Source organism: Diachasmimorpha longicaudata, chromosome 8, assembly GCF_034640455.1.
Source record: "Diachasmimorpha longicaudata isolate KC_UGA_2023 chromosome 8, iyDiaLong2, whole genome shotgun sequence".
Classification (NCBI taxonomy): domain Eukaryota; kingdom Metazoa; phylum Arthropoda; class Insecta; order Hymenoptera; family Braconidae; genus Diachasmimorpha; species Diachasmimorpha longicaudata.
The window spans coordinates 6,200,174-6,220,255 of NC_087232.1; the positions used below are offsets into that span (position 1 = coordinate 6,200,174).

General features: G+C 36.6%; 1 protein-coding gene across 2 annotated transcripts in view; it reads right to left on the reverse strand.

Moving 5' to 3' along the window:
* Window positions 1–20,082, reverse strand: part of LOC135164942 (uncharacterized) — a 96,260-nt gene that overhangs the window by 66,980 nt on the left and 9,198 nt on the right. The window contains exons 1-2 of one of the 2 annotated variants that reach the window (XM_064125748.1): window positions 13,429–13,453; window positions 11,127–11,505 (exon numbers count right to left, since the gene is read on the reverse strand). In XM_064125748.1, coding sequence (XP_063981818.1) covers window positions 11,127–11,505; window positions 13,429–13,442 — 393 coding nt within the window. In that variant the 5' untranslated portion in view covers window positions 13,443–13,453. Of the gene's footprint in view, window positions 1–11,126; window positions 11,506–13,428; window positions 13,454–20,082 lie in introns of those variants that run through there. The other variant, XM_064125747.1, reaches the window with a different exon arrangement.

Here is a 20,082-nt window from a genome sequence, read left to right on the forward strand (position 1 = left end):
GTCTGACTCCAAATTATTCATTCAAACTCCTTTTGCTTCATTGTTATTTGGAAAATTATCAAAGTGAATTTTTAAAACGAGAAATTACTTTTGACAATAATTCCGCAATTGTCGAATAACACGTTAATCTTACGAAATAACTCTGGATATTTTCTTCATTGCGACTATATCAATTCATTTGTTACTGTGCCAAAGGTAAATGTCCGTTAAAGCGGGCACTTATTAATAGATCAACGGTATAAAATTCATTTCCACGAAAACAAAACATTGGCAATTGAGTAATTCGAGAATTAACCACTGGTTGAGCATTCCTACATTGGGAGTAAATGGGTATTTACCTTTGGTATGTGTTGACATGAGACCACTAAAGGGGATTACATTCGGAATTCCAGGCAAATTCTCAAATCACCAATTTTATTTTAAGAATTATTGGTCATTTCATTAATACAATTTTCCACCGAATTTTCTCCCAGAAAAAGTGGAAAATTTTGATCCTGGGAGAGTTAATAGCTCTTAAATTTTCTTGCTGTAACTCTTAAGGTTTTTTTTGCCCCCCCCCCCCTCCTTCCCCCCTGAAGTTTGAATGGTGCATAAAATGAAGAACAATTCAGACGCACCTCGCTGAGACAATGGAAATGAAGGTTTTAGTTGAGCAATTCCAGGGCTACTCGATAACCGATCATATAGTTATGATTTATGGTGATTGGTTACAATCCTTGCCCCTCAGTAGAGGCCAACACCTGTCATGTTACTTTTTTCCATCATTTATGACGACTCGTAAGGCAAAATTTTTCTTTTATTGAGGTATTAATCATCATATGGATGTGTGTGGAATCAACTATTGAGAAAGAATGAAAGTTGTTTTGATAATCAAATGATCAATTCGATAATTAGTGGTTTTAGGAGAAAATATTCTGAAACGTGTTTGCAAAAAGCGAATTTCAGACAGAATTTTTTCTCATTATTCTGCGTTAGAATTACTTAATCCATAAATAATTGGTCATATTGACATTTTCGGGAATAGTAGGCTTTGAGAGGGCATCAAGGGATTTTTGGATGAAAAATGACCTAAATGAAGACAATGAGTACCTTTCAACCATTGCTCAACAATCCCTTCTGTTCAATTAGTCGAATCAATGAAAATTATTCTCACCAAATATTACAAAGCAATATTTATCAATAAGATTAATAGCTGAATGCTACAAATCAAATAAATGGAAAGATTATTTGTTGAGACTTTCAATTCTGTGGAGATAAATAAATCATCGCGTCACAACACTGACCACTGATCGCCAGCTGATGAGCAGCGGCGCCAAACAGTCATTAAATAATGACTTTTGCTTATTGTGCGGCGCCATTAAAACAATTCTCAAGAATTATCAAAGAATTGCGCAAACCACGATTGATAAATATTACAAAATGAAAGCTATCAATAAGATGGATAGTTGGATGTCACTCCTCAAACGAATGGCAATATTATTTGTTAAAACATTCAATTCGTTGGAGGTAAATAAATCATCGCGTCAGAGCAACGCGATCACTGATCTTCAACGTCCTCAACATGACCAGACGGCCTTCCCGCCTACGGTACAGCCGTCCCCAACTCTCCTCTCTATTCAATACAATCCGCATTCTTTCCGTGTTGATGACTGTGCACGAGTGGGATAGAAAAACTAGAGGATAAAAAAAACTATTAAAAAAAAAAAATCGAATGAAAAGATGTTTGCGTGGCGCCGCGTGGTCGAGTGTCCGGTCGCGTCGCATGCAACGGTAATGACGCCAGTGTGTTACACATACTGCACTCGACTACACTGCATTCCAAATGGAAATCTCATTCTCATTTTTCTTCATGTCTTTAATGTCTCGTGATTTTTTCAACCGATTTTTAATTTTTTTTTTTTCACTATTACAACGCTATTAGAACGTTTATGTGTTTGCGCTTGATTCTCTGCGCTGTGCTAATTTCATACGGCAGAATGGAAAAGAACAGAAGGTTCTCATTTGTGGAAAATGTAAACAAACACTAATGTTGATCCTAATCGTTTATGATGATGATTAGATTGGAAATTAGAAGGGTTGGGTAGAATAGGGGGTTTTGACTGGCGATAACTCGAGATTGGCAGAGTGAAAATACATATATTTTTTTTTCAATTTGGAGGATTTATTCGGAAGTTTGAAATGAGATGTAATTTATAAAAATCGCATCGCTGGATCGGGAGATATTCAGGATTTAATTAAGTTGCTTTTTACATCGCGTTTCCCTCATTTTTAACAGGTTTTTTTTCCAATTCCATTCCAGTTCTTGATGATTACAAGGATTTATTTGGGATAAATGGCTCGGGGGAATATTTATGGTCAGACTTTGGATAGAAGAGGTAACACAGGTGCAAACGTCAATGGAGAATGGAGGAGAGGTAATAAGAGTGAGGGAGAGAGAGAGAGAGAAATAAAAAAAAAACTATGGGAATTGATGACTGTCGTTCCAAGTTAGTTGGTGCTACTATTGGCAGTGTGATCACCGGAATGAGGGTTATTTATAACGTGTCTGATGAAGCGAATTGTTTAAATAAATTCATCGACTGCCAATAAAAAGTAATAGTCAGACAAAAATTGAGAGAAAATCAAGAATCGGCGGGTAATATAGAAATCATACAAATCCATCACAACAAGTGATGTGGATGATTTTGGTCAGACAGATGATTACGAAGAGTCATAAAGAGCAAAATAATTTTATGGGGGTAATTTTTGGATTAGATAGGGATCAACCGAAAGTCCTAATAGGAGGATTAGGGCAGCTTATTTCCAGATGCATTCCTTCTGAAAAATTTTCTTCAGGATCTAATTCACTCACTGAACAAATTTCAACGTCACTAAAATTGTAGAAAATAATAATCAAAGTGATTTATCTTAAATTTTCTGTGAAAATCCTCGTAACATTTGTTTTTCTCAACCCTAACAAATTCACCCCTAAATCCCATTTCCAGCCGATAAAATATACACGCGAAGAAACCTCACTGTGTTTATCCTGACGTTACGTGCCCGAGATGTCAGTCGAGACCATGTCTCGTATTACCCCCATCGATGCATTCTTGGGCATCGCAATTTCCCCGCATTGAATCAGCAAAAGAAACAAATAAAACTCACGTAACAAACGAAATACCTGAACAAGAGGAGTGAGAAAAATTTTCAGTTAAAAAAAAAAATACTGAAACGTTAACAGTTATTCCGGTGACCTTGTCTGTCTCTGAAGTGTCTCTCAAGCAATTTTCAACCTCCTTTTGCAGTGAATCAACGACGGGGGAATAGTTTACACCCATTGGTAGGTGCCAAATCGTTACGGATAACTATTTCACTGACTCACATCTCCAATTTTATCGTTCGTCTGTGATCACAGTGAGTTTTACTCCTGCAAAGGCCCCACGGGAGGGTTTTTTTTTCTTTTTTGTTTAGAGTCATGAGTGTGATTTATCGGCTGACTAGAAAATTACGGGTTTACAGTTTTTCCCAGAAGCCATTCAATAGAAATCTATTTTTATTCAACTTCTCTTGCAATTCTCGGTATTTCGATATTGTCGTTTTGAGGTTTGAATCAATATTTAAACGGTTTGACGATCAGCCTTAAATTTAATTCACCCGGAGCAAAATTATTTCCAGAAATTATGTGAGCAATTTTCCATGCATAAACATCTAAACTGATTTATCGTTTGCGAAATGTTATTATGGGAAGAATAAATGATATCTCACTATCTCTATCTCATTTTTATCACAAAATAAATAAAAAGAAAAATAATTGCCCTTTGCAATTATTTTTTCTACGAAACATGAGTGTATTACATTGACTGTGTCAACTCCAAGTGTTCCGACGACGGAAATTAATGTCCACTTCGAATCATCGAATATGAATTTATTCTTCAGGAGTGAAAGTTCACCATGCGGTCATCAATACGGTACACAAAAATCATGAAATTTATTTTATTCAAGAAGCAGATAATTTTAATGGAACAAATTGAATCTCCCGCAAGGATAGATTAACAAGTATCTCATAAATCATGATTTAATAAAATTGTTAACTTTCATTTAACTTGAAAGAGTGTTTAAGAGGCAGTTGTTGCAAAATACCCCATAAAACATCCCCGGAATTGTGTAAAAAAAGGATAAGAAAACGCAAACCCTTGCCAACGTTAACGCAATTTTCTCACTGGCCTCACGTAAATCTTCACCCAAACCAGCCGTACCGAGACTTCAGGCGTTAGTATTTTATCTAAACGTATGGTCATTCCCGCCGTAATCTCAACACCAGTTTGCAGAGCTCACCGACACGATTTGTCAATAAATTTGTGAATAAAGTGTCATTCGTTTTGAGTTTATGGGGATTTATTTATGAATTTGAAACTAGCGAACGATGAGCCCAAGTGCTAAAGTAGACGGTACCCTCCCCTCCACGTACGCGGGACTTTTATTTTTTACCACTAATTTTCTAATCGGGATCCACCAGGGGGTGGGGTTGCCGAGTCTATTGTCGCATTTTCATCCTTATATTTTCATGCGTTGTTTAAATTAATAAATAGTCAGACTAGAACATTAACAACGAAACTCCCAATCAATGAGTCTCAATTTTGGTTCCCAGTTTTTTTTAAATATCTCCTAAACTAATGATCAAATTGATGAACACCTTAGGACGTTTTTGTAAGTTACGAAATTCCTCACAAAAAAACTTGCGCCATTTTTCTCTAAAATCACTTCTTACCTCAATACCCCATCAATCAAAAACCGTCCAACTCTACAATTTCAGAACTCCATTAAAACACCAAAATCCAATTAATCCCGCAATTACCCCCACCCCGAAACAATCATCAGCAATTAAGCTCCCAATATTAATCAGACAAAAAAAATTCATCCAATGAATGACTGGAATAATTCCTCAATTAAAACTCCCGAAAAAAAAAAGGTCTCAACGGATATTTGGAGCACAGCCGTGAAGCGCAAACCGGAGGGAAAAATGGCGGGCGCAGGTACGACCTCAGGCCTTTTTGAGAGGAAGAAAAAGAGAAGAGTAAAGTGAAAAGAGAGCGTTTGAAAGGGGAGAGAGGCCCCAAGAGACAAAGGGACGCGGGCCCAGCGAGACGGTGAGAAAGAGACGAAGAGGAAGGGGACTTGGAGAGGGGGAAGGGGGCACGACAAGGGACTGGATATGACCCAGATAAGGCGCGAGTGATGGCCAACCAGCAGTCCCCCAGCATACACATAAAATTTTCGCATATACACACATGTACACATATGTTTCACACCAACCCACCGAATCCCAGCGAAAATAGCCAGACGCTTGCCCTTCGATATGAGTTACTTTGATACAACGACTTTACTCATGATCCACAACATTGTTGCACGCTAGGTGTGACCTTGAGTGATGAAAATTGAAACCATTGAGGAAAGCACTGAACAAAGAATAATCTCCAGAAAAAAAAATAAATCCATAATTAAAAATAAAATGTGTTTAGGACACCAAGGGCTGTGAAGGTTACACCAAATAGGATGTGAATAGCCACAGTCATCGATTATTGTCGTAAATCGATAAAAAAAAACAAAATCGATCCATTGCGAATTTTCAAGATTCTGATATGATACGATAATGTCACAATCGTCTCCAGCAATAGGCATGTTTGTTAACAAAAAAGTTGGGATACAACTGTTCCTGCAATTGTTGGTGTGATTTGAAGGGAATTGAATTATTGATCGAAACCACTACAATGGACATTTTGGTACCCCATAATTTGAAGACGGCCCAGGGCCCATTTCAACGGTTGAAGAAGTTTTGTATCTCGAAAAATAATTATGTTGTCCGGGTGTTCACTCACTTTCGGGTTCGGAAGTCATCATCATTATGAGGATTCATCCCCCTTCAACGACTCCGCGCACTCTCTTTCTCCAAAAAAAAAAATCATAAAAAACTGTTCGATTCTTCAAAAAGAAAAATCCAGATGATTAACCGAATGTTAAACGTTCGAAAAACTCCTAGCAATGGAATCGAACTGGGCAGGCGAAAAAAAATTCGAAATCAAATTCTGAAATTGAGTCCTTTGTGGCCCAGAAATATTTAAACCTTAGACTAAAATGCATTTCGATACTCCAAACCGATTTCTTCAATATCTGGAGAACTAAGCCATCTCCACAGGGCTTTAGCCACTTTTTGGATCGAAAAACATAATCATCATTATCATCCACGTCCCCAATGACCCCTCACCCCTTCCCATCCCACCAAAAAATAGGAAATATTCGATTTCAATGAATTCCTCCTCGTAAATATCTATAAAAAATTAACGACTTCCTAGAAATGATTTCCAATCAATAAAAAATAATCTCTGAACACATTTTCTGTTGATAATCCCCCATAAGATGGCATTCGTAAAGTTGAACAAGAGCAGTTGAAAGTGGAGAAGTGGCTTCGTGGGAGTTTGAAGGAGAGAGGGAAAAGGCGCCTCAAGAACGTGAAGCCAGAGTAGAAGAGAAGTTTCGTGAAGAGGAGAGAAATAACCATCGGACAAAGCACGTGACGTCTGGGTTGTTTGTGTCCTTGTCTCATACTTCTCTCCCCCTAGCCACCAAAAACTTCCTCTCGTATCTCTCTTTCACCTACTCGAGGCACTCGCGTTTCTCTCGCGTCTTTCCTCTGTCCTCGAGGCCTACCAGTGCAGAACCCTCGAGTGTTCAAACACACGTAACGTAGAAGACCTCCCTTCAACGAAGAAATAACGCCCATAAAATACGAAACAAACCGAAAATTATTAGTTGAAAATAATTTCTATAAAATTTAAAAAATTCCAAACGTCAAATTTTCCAACTGAAAATACGAAAAAAAATACTTTTCAATTTCTCCATCAATATTCGATAATCCCTCTCATTAATAAATTATAGAAATTATTAATTTGCGAGAGGAAAATGATAAACAATTTTAATTCTTCATTATTTCCATGATTATCAATTTGTCGCAACTTCTTGCAAATTTATGATAAAATGAAAAATTTTTTTGTAGAAGAATGAATAATAAAAAAACACAAACTCGTGAAATATTTAGTAATTTAATGTCTGAAAAATTGAATCCTCTCAGAGATATATTAACTATGAGAATGCAAAAAAAAATATGACTTACTGTTCGAGGAATATTCATAAATAAAAATAAGTGTAGGTAAACATTGGGATGAGGTATGGGTATTATTAGTTTAACGACTGAACTGTACGGAGGGTAAAAGTATTTGGATTTAATGCACATTCTGTTTAGATGGTGGATGAATTTACGAGAAGGAGAGAATGAAAATTACTGGGGAAAATGGGCATGGACAGGAGTCATGGTGATACTTGTTATGGGGTAGGTTGAACTGTCTAGCATCCTCGGCCCAAATAGTTGTTTCTCATCAGGGAGTGGAGATGAGGGTAACACCGGAAATTACTCTAAATCTTCCACGAATTTCCGAGATTCCATCATTAAATAAAAATTCAATAGACATTGAAGAAGTTTCTTTCAAGTTTATTCTTGAATTTTGGATCATAAACCACAACGTCTAATTGGTGGATAGGAATATAGAATTACTAAACTTTCAGTTGTATAAGATGTAAAAGCTATTCTTTGGGAAATGAATCAAAATCCACTAAATTTTCCTATTAAAAAGTTGTATATTTCGAAATAAGTGCGACGGGGCATCAAATTTTTTATGCTCTCATAAACTCGTGACGGAGGAACGAATAATCAGAAAAAATTTTGATTTGACATGCCCAGAGCGCCTTAATCCCTTAACGACCTCATAAAATGACGAAATTTTCTAGTAAAACCCAAAATTTCATAACAAAAAAACACGAGAAATTCATGGAAATTATTTAATTCATCAATTCTATTATAAACTCGGGAGTGAAATTTCTTTATTAAAAATGGTTACCTCCCCACAAGAAGAAAGATGGAATTTCTATTTGCCTCGCCTTTTTAATGCCTTCATAAATTCCTGACAAAGGGACGAATAATTCAACAAACTTTATGGATTTGACATTCAGAAAATGCTTCAATTCCCTAACAGCCACAGAAAACCTCGAAATTTCTCCATGAATCAAAAAACTTCTCAATAAAAATATTAATTACCCAACATAAAAAACAATCCCACGCCCCTAAAAACTAGCGCCAAATTCGTGGAAAATTTCCGGATTTCCCACTAAAAACATTTATCTCAAAACTTAATGCACTAAAGAGCAATCAATTCCTCTTTAATTCACCCCTAACATATGGCTCGATCCAAAAGGGTAAAAATCCCTGAAATTCTAGTTCTCAAGATATTATTTAAAACTGCAGTGCCGAAATCATTCCCTCATTCTCCAACTAGTAAAAAATAATTTCCTTTTCCAAATAACAAAATATTTAAGTCTCTGAGTAACCCCCTGGAAACCACCAAATTTCTCATGCCCCTCAAAACTTTCCACCAAAAAATTAATTACCTAAAAGAAAATATCATGTAATACATCTCACTTTCCCAAAAGTAGATTCAAATTACGTAACAAAATACCAAGAATCCTTTAATATTCACGAGGCAGAGAGACCGAAACCCACAATAAAAATAACAGCCATCGAGTCGGCATTTTAAAAAGAAAAAAGGTATGGAAACGAAAAACGTTCAGTAGGCCATGGCTTCGCAAAAATTCATCATGCCCAGTTTTGTGGCCTTCGAAGTTGCTCTCCAACCAACGCCGAAGTAGAAGGGTATCCCCTCCCCCCGCCCCTCACTCCTTTCAGGGGAGAAGACATGACATAAAGAAATACGAAATAAGAAAGAGAAAGAGGGAGAGACGCGAGCAAAATGAACTGAACCGAGAGAAGAAAGAGAGAAGAGACATTCTCTTACTCTCTCTCTCGCTCTTCACGAAAAGAAGCAAAACGGAGAGAAAAGAGGGGGAGGGGTGATGAGGGCGAGCCGGTCGCCCGAGAGAAATGCGTGGGAACCAAACCATGTGGCTCGAAAACCGGTCCGCAAAATATTGCGTTACGATAAAGAGAGGAGTATTTTTTTTGTTTTGAATATGTTTTTTTTTTCGGCTCGTTTGCTGGGGATTTTATTTTCTTTTATTGTTTTTTGGTAGTTGGTATTTGCTTGGGTTGGGTTTTACGTATGGGTGAGGCGGTGTGTGGGGGTGGATCGTACGTGATAAGACAGTTTTTTCCTGATTAATTTTTGTTTAATTTTGAAATTGATACGGATTTTTGCAGAACTGATGAACGAAATTCGGGCAGTTCCATTGTGATATTGTAGTTTAATAAAGAAGGGATTGTTGAAGATTTAAATCTTTGTTGATGGACTTGTAAAAGACGATGATGAAAATTTTGATAACTTAAGATGTCAAATCATTTCGTTAAGACGTGACTCTAGACAAAAGTATCGTTGTCCCCAAAAATTTATCAATTCTCAAGAATAGAGAATGATTGTTATAAAATTATTATTTAACGAAAACTATTTAAAAACCTGACATAGAAAATTCCGATCAATTTCTCGATAGCTCGTTCTTAAAACGTGACTAAATAGCCCAATAAAAATTTAATTTTTAATTAAATCTCATCCCTCGCTCTCCTCAGACATAATTTTCCCCCAAATAAATAAATAAATAAAAATTCATTAAAGTTGATAACAGCTATGAAGATGGCATTGCCGGTGAAAGTTGTAAAACTAGCTTCACGTGCATTTGAATTATTGAAATTGAAGAGCAACTTTCGTGGTGATAGTGCAGATCGAACGACCGCGGAACGCGGTAAATTATACACCGAGCTAACGAGCACGACATTACGGTCTTATTGACAGGCAGTGATACATATAACAGGGTAATTTGTGGCACATGCAGCCCCATTTTTCCGCTGATATTCCAGCACTTGAATTACATATATTCTTCAAAGTATCTTACAATGTCGTTACCGAATCATCTTCTGGGCGTATTCTCCAGTTAATGATAGCATTTCCTAGATAATTTCTTGATGGTTATCATCAAGACATAATGTCTCCTGAGGATTTTACTGTTTTTACTTTGATTTCTCAATATTTCTTGCAATATTATTTCATTACTCCTGGGTTGAAGTGAAATACACGTACTAAAAGCAACATTGTCGCGCATATTTCACAGATTTTTCATAATTTTAAGGCTTGACAGTTCCATACTTTACATGACAATGATTTTCATAGTGTGTATTATGCGAAATATACGTACTAAAAATTATGTGTCACGTATACTCCACAAATTTTTTATGATCATCATGATTGATGGAATAAATTTAGGGATGATATGCGGTGAATCATGCGTACTTAAGTCGAGTGTATCACGCATGACTCCCGGGTTCAGAAGACAATCGTCTCATTGAATTTGAACGATTTAATGGGAATATAATTTTTGATTCATCGATTTATTTTCACCATTAGCAGATCATCTGCGTGATGTACCGATGAATTACCAGGATATTTCTACATAATTTTATTTATCAATCAGTGAATGACCGCTGGGAGATATTTAATAAAAAATAACATCAGAATAAGGCAACAAGTGCGCAGGAAATGCGCATCGAGTATCCGGTTAAATCGCGTGACTGATAATAATTTACGTAATAAAAACGTGAATAAAAAAAACAAATGATCCTTGAACTTTCCATGGGAATTCTCGAGGGTAAAATTAAGTTTATAAAATTTTGTGGAAATAATGGATGGGAAATATCCCAAGAAAGTGAATTGAAAATGTCCCATCCATAATTAACGAAACCCGAGAACGTCAAAAATTCTACCTGAACTTATTATCGAATATCTCCGATTGGAATAATTTTATAAGAACTGCGGTAGGAAATTAAATTATCTACATAAAGAATTTTGGAAATTTTTTTTTAGACCCAGTATTTTCGCAGATATTTGAAACTTCGTGCAGAAAATAAAAATGATAAAAGCGAAACTTAAAAAAACTATCTGCACCATTTTACAGACATCTCCAAAATAGGCGATTGGAGATCATAAAAAAAATGGCATAAACTTTTTTTCAAGAGATTAAATTATCTACAAATAAAATCCTGGGACATTTTGTAGATTTTTGTGGTAAGTGAGAACATAAATAAACATGTCACTGACCTTAGACAGTTTCTCCCCCTCATGACGTGGCAGTAGTGTCCTCAATGATTGAAATCCAGCGTTGATACTCTGCATACGTCGTCTCTCGTTGCTATTGGCGATTTCTCGCCTTATTCGTTTCTCTTGCTCCATATGTGTACGCTGTGTTACTCTACCAACGTTGCTCGTATCACTACTGGCGCCACTGCCAAATGAATTATTCTGGCCAGCTCCACGGCTACCACCTACGTTTCTACCGGATCTAAGTGTCACTCTGTCGGATTCCTGGATTTCGTTGGGCTCTTGTACATCCAAATCAGAGAGTGGATCTTGCTCCTGGCCGTCTGCAATCTCCAAGAGTGCCACTGTTGCGAGACCACTCTCCTCCAACTCTTCAGTACTGTAAATAACCAGAACAAAATTATGAGTCAATTGATAATTAATATTCCCATCAGCTACATTTATATTTGGATGAGTAATTCTTCATCTACATTGTTTGTAATAAATTCAGACAAGCGTGAGATATTCATAATCATTTTATGATTCAAGTCTCTGGTAATAGAAAAATCATTTGTTGTTAAAGCCACAAAATCTAATGCATGTGGAGGATTTCAAAAGAGCAATATAAACATAAACAATGATTTCATCCCATGAAAGAACAGAGTATTTCTTCTTCGGTGACGATATTTCTTCAAGTCCTTTATGGTCAGGGTATGTCTCATGGGGATACTCGAAGGGTACGACGTTCCTCGTGTGTTTTAAAGAATATAAAGAAAAATAGTTCAACCGTGTCCGCATCAATAATTATTCTCTTCCCATTTATAATAAAAATATAAATATTAAACAGCCGGTATTTTTTTTTTTTATTTATGGAAAACTTATGTTAAAAAAAATATCAAATCTGACTAGAATAGCTCCCGGTGGTCTCATTCCCCCCTATTCTTCAACCCTTTTATTCCGCCAATAAATATCTTCCGCGAAAAAAACCCTATAAACCGTGGCCCGGCGTAATGGAGTATTTTCTCACCCCGTTGGATGTTTGATTTACGATGTGGATAAGCGAGAAAGCGTGTGCCTGTCTCAATGAACTTGAAAAAAAAAAATCCCACGCAGTAGTGATGTCTCACACCCAACACAGTACCTACAACTTACATTGTATTTTGTAGCTGCGGCGAGCTTTTACGAAAATTGCTTTATCTTGTGGATTTTATATGGAATCAACCAGATAGTATTTCATCCTGTCATTTTTTGCAAGACATAGAAGTTATTGCACGTGACGGTTGTACAGTTTCTTCGACCCACGTCACTCTTCCTTATTTTTTATTAACCACGAAGTCAATAAAAATTCAGTTCAATGTAAATAATAAAACTATTCTGGGAGCAATACAGTTGGTTAATTGTTAAGAATAAATTCGAGGAAAAAATGTGGCATAAAATTTTCTATTCTATTTCCCTGAAATGACTTGTCAGTGAAATAATGCAAAACCAATAAAACTTTTAAGGTAAAAACCTCTTCCGAATTTTTCACATGTTGAGTTCATTGTACAATTATCCAGTGAATGAGTGATTTGAAAGCAAAATGTGACGAGTCATTTTTTGTTGGAAATTTTCTACTCTGAGAAAACTGTCTGAGGACATTTTATTTTAGAATGACTCATTATCCGCGAAAATTATTCAGATTTAATCATCTGACAATAGAATTATTTATTGATTCATCCATCGATAAATACGGTAAAGGATCCCCTAATTCTCTAATGTTTTCACCTCGTGATTAGAGTGAGAGTCAACGTTTAACGTCTCACCGGATAATGCATACACAGGAAACGGCAGAAATTCCGTGGTGGTAACCCGAGAGGATACGTGCAATGAAACGAGTAACGGATTAAACCGGCGAAGGGTGTGGAGGGGAGGGATGAGTGAAGAGGGGAAAAATAGAGGAGAGATGTAGATAAAATAGAGGCACTACAGCTCCAGGGGTAATCAAGCTGCGCAGCAGTAGTCATCGGATATTTCAGCTTGCGTAACACCACACGAGATGAGGGGAAATTGGGAAAGGGAAGTAACTCAGTTTCCTACCTAACACAACGTTAAATTATTTCCTCAGCAATTAAATACGTCACCAATCAGGGCAATATTGCAAATGTCTGTTGGATGATCCGAGGAATAATTAATGAAGGGAATTATTTTCAGTCCTCAGACCCTAAATATCAGGAGTAATTGATCAAGAATTGTCTGTTAAATTAATAATTGATCTAATCAAATACAATTGTAGTTAATTATATTTTTTTGTATTTATTGATAATGCTGTTATTCTCTTTCTTACCCCACCATTACCATTGACTTCGCCCTTGTTAATAATCCTTCAATTCATTCACAATATTGAAACTCAATCAATACGATTCGAATCGATCCAGCGATCATAAATCGAACGATAAAGGAATAATAACTTGTCGCGCATTGTGAGAGACCGATTAAATTCCGATAGGAGCCAGCAATTGTTCTGCACCTTGTTATTCATCGATGTGACACGTGTCAAGGGTGGGGGGGAGAGAATACGCCCCAGACTGCCAGTAACATCAAAAACCAAATAATCGGGTGAGATCATTGAACAGAACTAGTGAAAACAAAACCGAAATAACAGAGAATACTGGTGAAAATAAATAAAAACAATAGGCATTTCCGTGAGAAATCAGCGGTGACAACTTGTCCAAGTACCAGAGTAGTTTGTTACGTACTACGTAATAGTTTAAAAAAAAAAAAAAAACAATATGAAAATAGAGAAAAAACAGTACGATTATTATCGATGTGAAATTGCGGATAAAAGTGGGTCGTGGGGGCGTCGGGGCAATTGCACGCACAAGCCTAATGTTATGTAAACAACGTGTTTTATTCCACGAACAATGGGCCTGTACTGATCAGGTTAACGTTTACCACATGTTTTGTATATTTGTATTGAATTTTTCAGGTTTATCATGACATTTGCATTATTTGGAGGAATTTATGACTGTTTGATCATAAAATGCCCTTCGTATTGATTTAAAAATTGCCCTCATATTTCTCCACAACACATTAATGTATCGATAATCATCGTAAATTAATTCAATGATGAATATTGTAATTCCATTTTTGAAGAAAAATAATTTTATGAAAATTAATAAAGTAGCACCTCTACAGATAATTAAATTCTCCACGTAAACAAAAACTTTCGGCATGTTGTCCTTAAATTTCTCATTATTCTGACCAATATAATTAATTGCAGAAAATGTTCCAATAATTTCGGATGATATTAATTAATGAGGAATAATTTCAGAATATTATTGGCCAAAATGATTCATGTACTCGGTTCCCACAGATAAAAACCACGTAATTTCTATTTTAAAAAAACGCCGCGAGGTTGGGAGTGCGGTGGAGTGAGAATCCCCCGAGACAGCTGTTTGGGATTATAATGCATTGAGGAAGAGAAAGAGAGCGAGAGAGAGAGAGAGAAAAGGGGGCGAGAGTTAAGGGAAAAAGGGAGAAAATTTCTGGTCCAGGAGCGGTGGAAGGGGATGGGGGGGGGGGGGATCGGATGACGAATGACTCAGCTGTTGCGAGGGACCGTGACCTTCCTGGACCGAAATAGAACACAATAGTCATACCCGGCGATACCAAATGTCGTGATAGTAATGTAAAAAATAAAAGTTTGAAAATTATTCAGAGATTAATCATTCCAGAGTCGTTTATATTGTGTGAGTCACATTCTTTTGAAGCGACGAAAATTATTCAATTTATATTTTACGGCCCGGAAGTGCCAAATTTGATGAAATTATTTCACTGGAAAGATCAATTATTTTTGTTTGGGTTCGTTTAATAGCGGGCATTTTACGGGGGCGAGGGAGGTGTCATGAATCGATTGTTGTTAACGTTCATTGTTGCAAATTATTAAAATAATTCTTATGTAATGGCATGCGTCGATAAAATCGCCGATGACTGAGAGAGGAATGTCAAGCCGAGCATTAAAATTCGGAGTGATAATTTAAAATCCCAATCCTCGAGATATTTCTCTCGAGAAAAAAAATTTGATGTGAAAATTCTCTAGACTTCAGAAACATTTAAAAATACCAGGGGGCTCTCCATCCTCCAATTAGTAAGTCAAAAACAAAACCATGAAAAAAACCTGATCCTCGGAAAGTTGTAATTATCGAAATGTTTTTTAAAAATTTAGATCCACATTCCCTGGATGCATCGTCTCATCTTTAAAGACATAAACAAATTTTCCAGCCTTCAGTGTAGTTTGGATGTATCCGGGGATTCCCCCGCATTAATAAACACAAACAGACTCCGTAAAAACATTAATCACTGAAACCCAATATCACCAACTGGAACTTTGCACTGTGAATAAAAAAAACCTGATCCTCCCACCGTCGCCACAGCATTGAGCTCGTGTTTCATTCATTATTATTTGCCGCAATCTGTGCTTCACTCGTTCACTGATTCATCCGGTCTTGCGAGGGCATAGACATACATACACTTCACATACGACACGCACACACACTGATACAGAATGGAAAGAGCGTTATATGCACTTGGGTTCAAGGTCGTGATGTCACATGGCTGAGCCAATGGCTCGCGGTGGCTGCACCGCCAGCAAATATGTGCCCACCACTCGATATCCGGCTTCCGACAGACTACGCCATTTTTTTTTCTAACACGCTAACCTATTTATTCATCTTCCACCCACTTTATGCATCTCGTGATTCATCAGTGGATTAATTTTTATTTTCATCATTTTGTGGGAATTTACTGGGTGTTTTTTATTTATTTTATCAACATTTTTATTCCGATGTGTGAGCTCAGCTGAGAATAACAGATTGGTGATTCACGCTGGCATGTGTAGTGATGCAAATTATGGTAATTTCTTTACATGCGTCAGGTCATTTGTAAGTTGACCGATTTCTCATGAAATTGTTAATGTGAATGGATTCCTTGTGATTCTGAATAAATGATTTTTATTGTGGAAAATTGATTGTTTGTAAATTATGAATAAAAATGTTCCTCAATTACAAGAATTTGTTATTCCCGAGTTATTTCATCAACCCCTTTCCAAGAATAAATTTAAGAATAATTCAAGTTGTCATTTTGAAAGCATTTTCGCATGGAATCTCAATTAAAAAATCATCGCCTTAATCCAGGACAGAATAAAAGTTAAATCGTAAAGTAATTTTGCCAAAACCATTTCCCTGCCTAATTAAATCTCTCGATTAATTTGAAGATTTCTCTCAAATGAATCTCTCTGAATATCCCAGAACAAACTCGTTTCAGAGGAACCTGTCACAGGATTTTTTTTATTTAATTTGCTGCAAAAAAATTTCTCGTCCCATTTCTCTGTGTCACTCATCGCCGAGATGGTTCCCTAAATAAAAAACTCTTTTCACGAAGAAAATTAAATGAAAAAAAGCTACCTCTAGGATGCTTTTCTCCTAAGAATCCCAAAAACTTCATCATTTTCCCTTCCCCCATAATTTCAGGTACCAAATATCCAATAAAACCCAAAGTAATTGTCCATTCAAGGACTCCACCCCTCTCACCCCAAGCCCGTAAAATTCTAAAAATAGCTCAATAATTACTCCTCAGGGCCATAAACAAACCGTGAAACTAAAAATCCGGAACCCAAAATAAAGAAGTAAAAATGTTCAAGACACATGGGTGAAGGCGCTAGTCGTATTTCACCGAGATCAGCTGATGCTTGAAAGCTAGGTAAGGCAGAGAGGAACACCGGGTGAGAGGTGAGGGAGGCAGGAGACAGGCGGGGTCGATCGTTCGGTTCATTCCATGTCGTGACGTCAGCCACTTCTCGTCTCGAATAGAAACGACTAGCATTTTTGATGTTCAACTGCTGCGAGAGAAGATAAAAACGTGTGCCTCGACATGTCATTGTTATTTTATCGAGATGTATAGAAATGTAAATCGAGTTTTTTTTTCAGTTTTACGCATTTTAAATTCCTATCAGGATTTATTGAATGGAACGATAATTGCCCGGCAATTCATATCAATTTTGGGTTAAAGATGAATATTTGCTGCCTTATTTGAGTGGCCAATTGACTATGTGATTTTCGTCGAATATTTATGAATTTCTATTCGACTGAGAACTCCACATTTCTTGGAATTTTTGAAAAAATAAAAAGGGATTAACATTTTGATTTTCTATACGAAAAAGAGAGGGGAATATTTTCCGAAACATTCTGAGGCTTCTAGGAAGTCTTTGGGGAATGGAATTTGTTTGTATGCGGGCTTATGATGATGTAGTCACCGCTGTAAAGTGACATTTTTTTTAATTCCAAGAAATTACGTGATTTGAGTCATAATTTTTCTTTTAATAAATTCATGAAAATTATGTTCGTCAGACTATTTCAAATAATTAGACAGTTAATCCTCTCTTTATGCGAAATAAATTTTTTTTCTAACAAATATCACGACAAAACCCTCTCAGTGTGAAAGTACTTTATAAACCTCGTAATAAAAATTACAGTTTTGGCAGGAGGTGAACGTGGTAGCAGTGACAAGAAGCACTATTTCTACCTCTACACGTACACGTCTGCATTAAATTTACTCTCAAATCAAATCACGGGTAGAAAAAAGGGATAAAGGTGAGGTCGTGAGGTTGAGCCAAACGAAATCTCGATCGCAGTGTGGTTGGTCGAGCGAGGTGGATGCACTTTCTCCCTGGCTCGAACTCCGTGGAATGCAGAGCGGGAAATTCCAATGCACGCGGAACAAGACAGACGAGTTGAGGCTGTTATCGTCATCCGTTAAATGCGAATATTGTAGAATTATTTTCTGTTATTGATAAGGCTAAAGGGAGACTTTTTTTTTCCTGTTGAGGAAAATAATCTCTTTTCCTGTTGACGGATATATTTTTCCGCTTCGGTAAAAAAAAATTCTTCAGTGAGATAGGGAAGAATTGAGCTAACTGACGTTTTGGTTGAGACAAAAATTCAAAATCGATGAATTTTTGAGTTTGAGATTTGAACAAAAATGGGAGGAAATGAATCGAGCCAAGAAATCTGGCAACGTCGCGGTTTTGAGTCTGTGTGCGCAGACTTGTGTGTACTTGGCAGCTGGTACTACATTAGAATCTGGAGAAATGAGGGGGTTTGTTGAGAAAATTAGCACGAGGATATTTAGATAATTCTCAGGTGGAAGAGAAATAACGCAATTTGTGAAGTTATACAGTTTTTTTGGTATATAAGATTATCACGGGATAAAATAAATTTACAAGAGAGTGTCAAGAGAGTTTTCATAAAATTAAGGAAAATCCGGTGGTATAGATTTTGTGATTATGTCGATAACGCGGAAATGTCCACAATTTCCCCAAAGATGTGATATTTTTTTCAGCAGATGAAATTTTCCCTAAAAAACGCCCACTCGTATTTCCCCCTATACTGGCTCACCACGACAATAATTCAACGTTAAAAACATCATCTGGTCTGAAAGCTTTTTTTTTCATTTTTATTAATCATCTACTAATCTCCCGAACGAGTGACTCCATCAAATAAATCTCAACAGCTGTTTTCGAAGTCCACAAAATTTCCCCTAACAATTCTCTAATAATTTAATTTAGCAATAAAAACACGAGTGATAGCACTAAAAAACGTTGACCCACAATATCAAAAGCCCCACAAATTTCAACGAAACAAAAAAAAAAGTCATTCACAATTTCTATCCCATCGAAAATTATTTCCTCGTCTCCACATCAGACATCATTTGCCTCAATCCAGCGGGTGAAGAATTTTTTTTTTTATAATTCATTTTTTAATTGCAAACATCATTCAATAATGCAATAAAAATGTCTACAACTGCTCGATGGACGTTACACGACGGGGCGGACAAAATCGTCGGGTTAGCTGGCGCACGCTTCGGCTTCTCTAGTCGGTCGCGTGAGTCACCAACAGCTGATGGCTGGCGCCACTCAGCTGGTTGTTACCCGTGTGCCTTCGCCTGGCGACCGACGGACTTGGACGCTATCTCCGGTTGCGTATCAGCTGGCTATCATTATTACCCCACCTCCCTCCCCCTCCCACCTACCATCGCTCTATTTCACGTCCTCTATTTTACACAGTGATGCAACATCACGAAATTATTTTATCGGTGAAGGAATTATACTCATTTCTTTTTATTTCAATGTTTTCACACGATACCAGGGGGGAGCTGACTCAATACATTATTTATCAAGTCATTTTGTCATTTCTACAGTTTTATTTTGCTCAATTTTTTTTTTTCATTGAAAAACAATGCTAAATATCTCGACAGGAAATGGTCTTTTTGTTATTTGTTTTTGCAGTAAACAATGATGAAACAGTCATTTTTCACGATGGAAAAATTTATACGAGGGACATTCAAAAATAAAATGACAAATAATAAAAATGTAAATTATTCCATTTAACCATAAAAAACATTGGATTAAAGTTATGATGTTCCTACAATGCTTTCACATTGTAAAACCAAACAAATAAAAAAAACCAGCAATTGATTTATGATTTCTACTTTCATTTTTACAATCCGAGATATTGACATGAGTACTTTTCCCCTCAAATTTCAATTAAAAATATGCTTTTCATTATCTCCCTCAAAAATACTTAACGAACTGTTCTTCAATGAAAAAAAGCACCTAGTCCGTTGAATAAATTCGCGGTATTCATTTTATATTGCAAAAGAATAAATAAAAATAATGTTTTATTAATCCTCGTTTTTTCCAATTGAGTTTATTTTTATTTCTCACTTAAATTTTGACTCATCGAAGGTTATCTCACGTCTGTTTCTCCAAAGAGTAAAAAGTCATCTGTTGGATGAATTCTGGGAGTCGTAAGAGTGATGTGGGTGGGTCGAGGGGGGTCACTAGCGGAAAGGGGGAAGGAGGAGGGGAATGGAGAAGCCAACAGATAACATCCGGTGGGAATGCTCGATGGTAAACGAATCTGTCGACGGCAGACGTTAGACA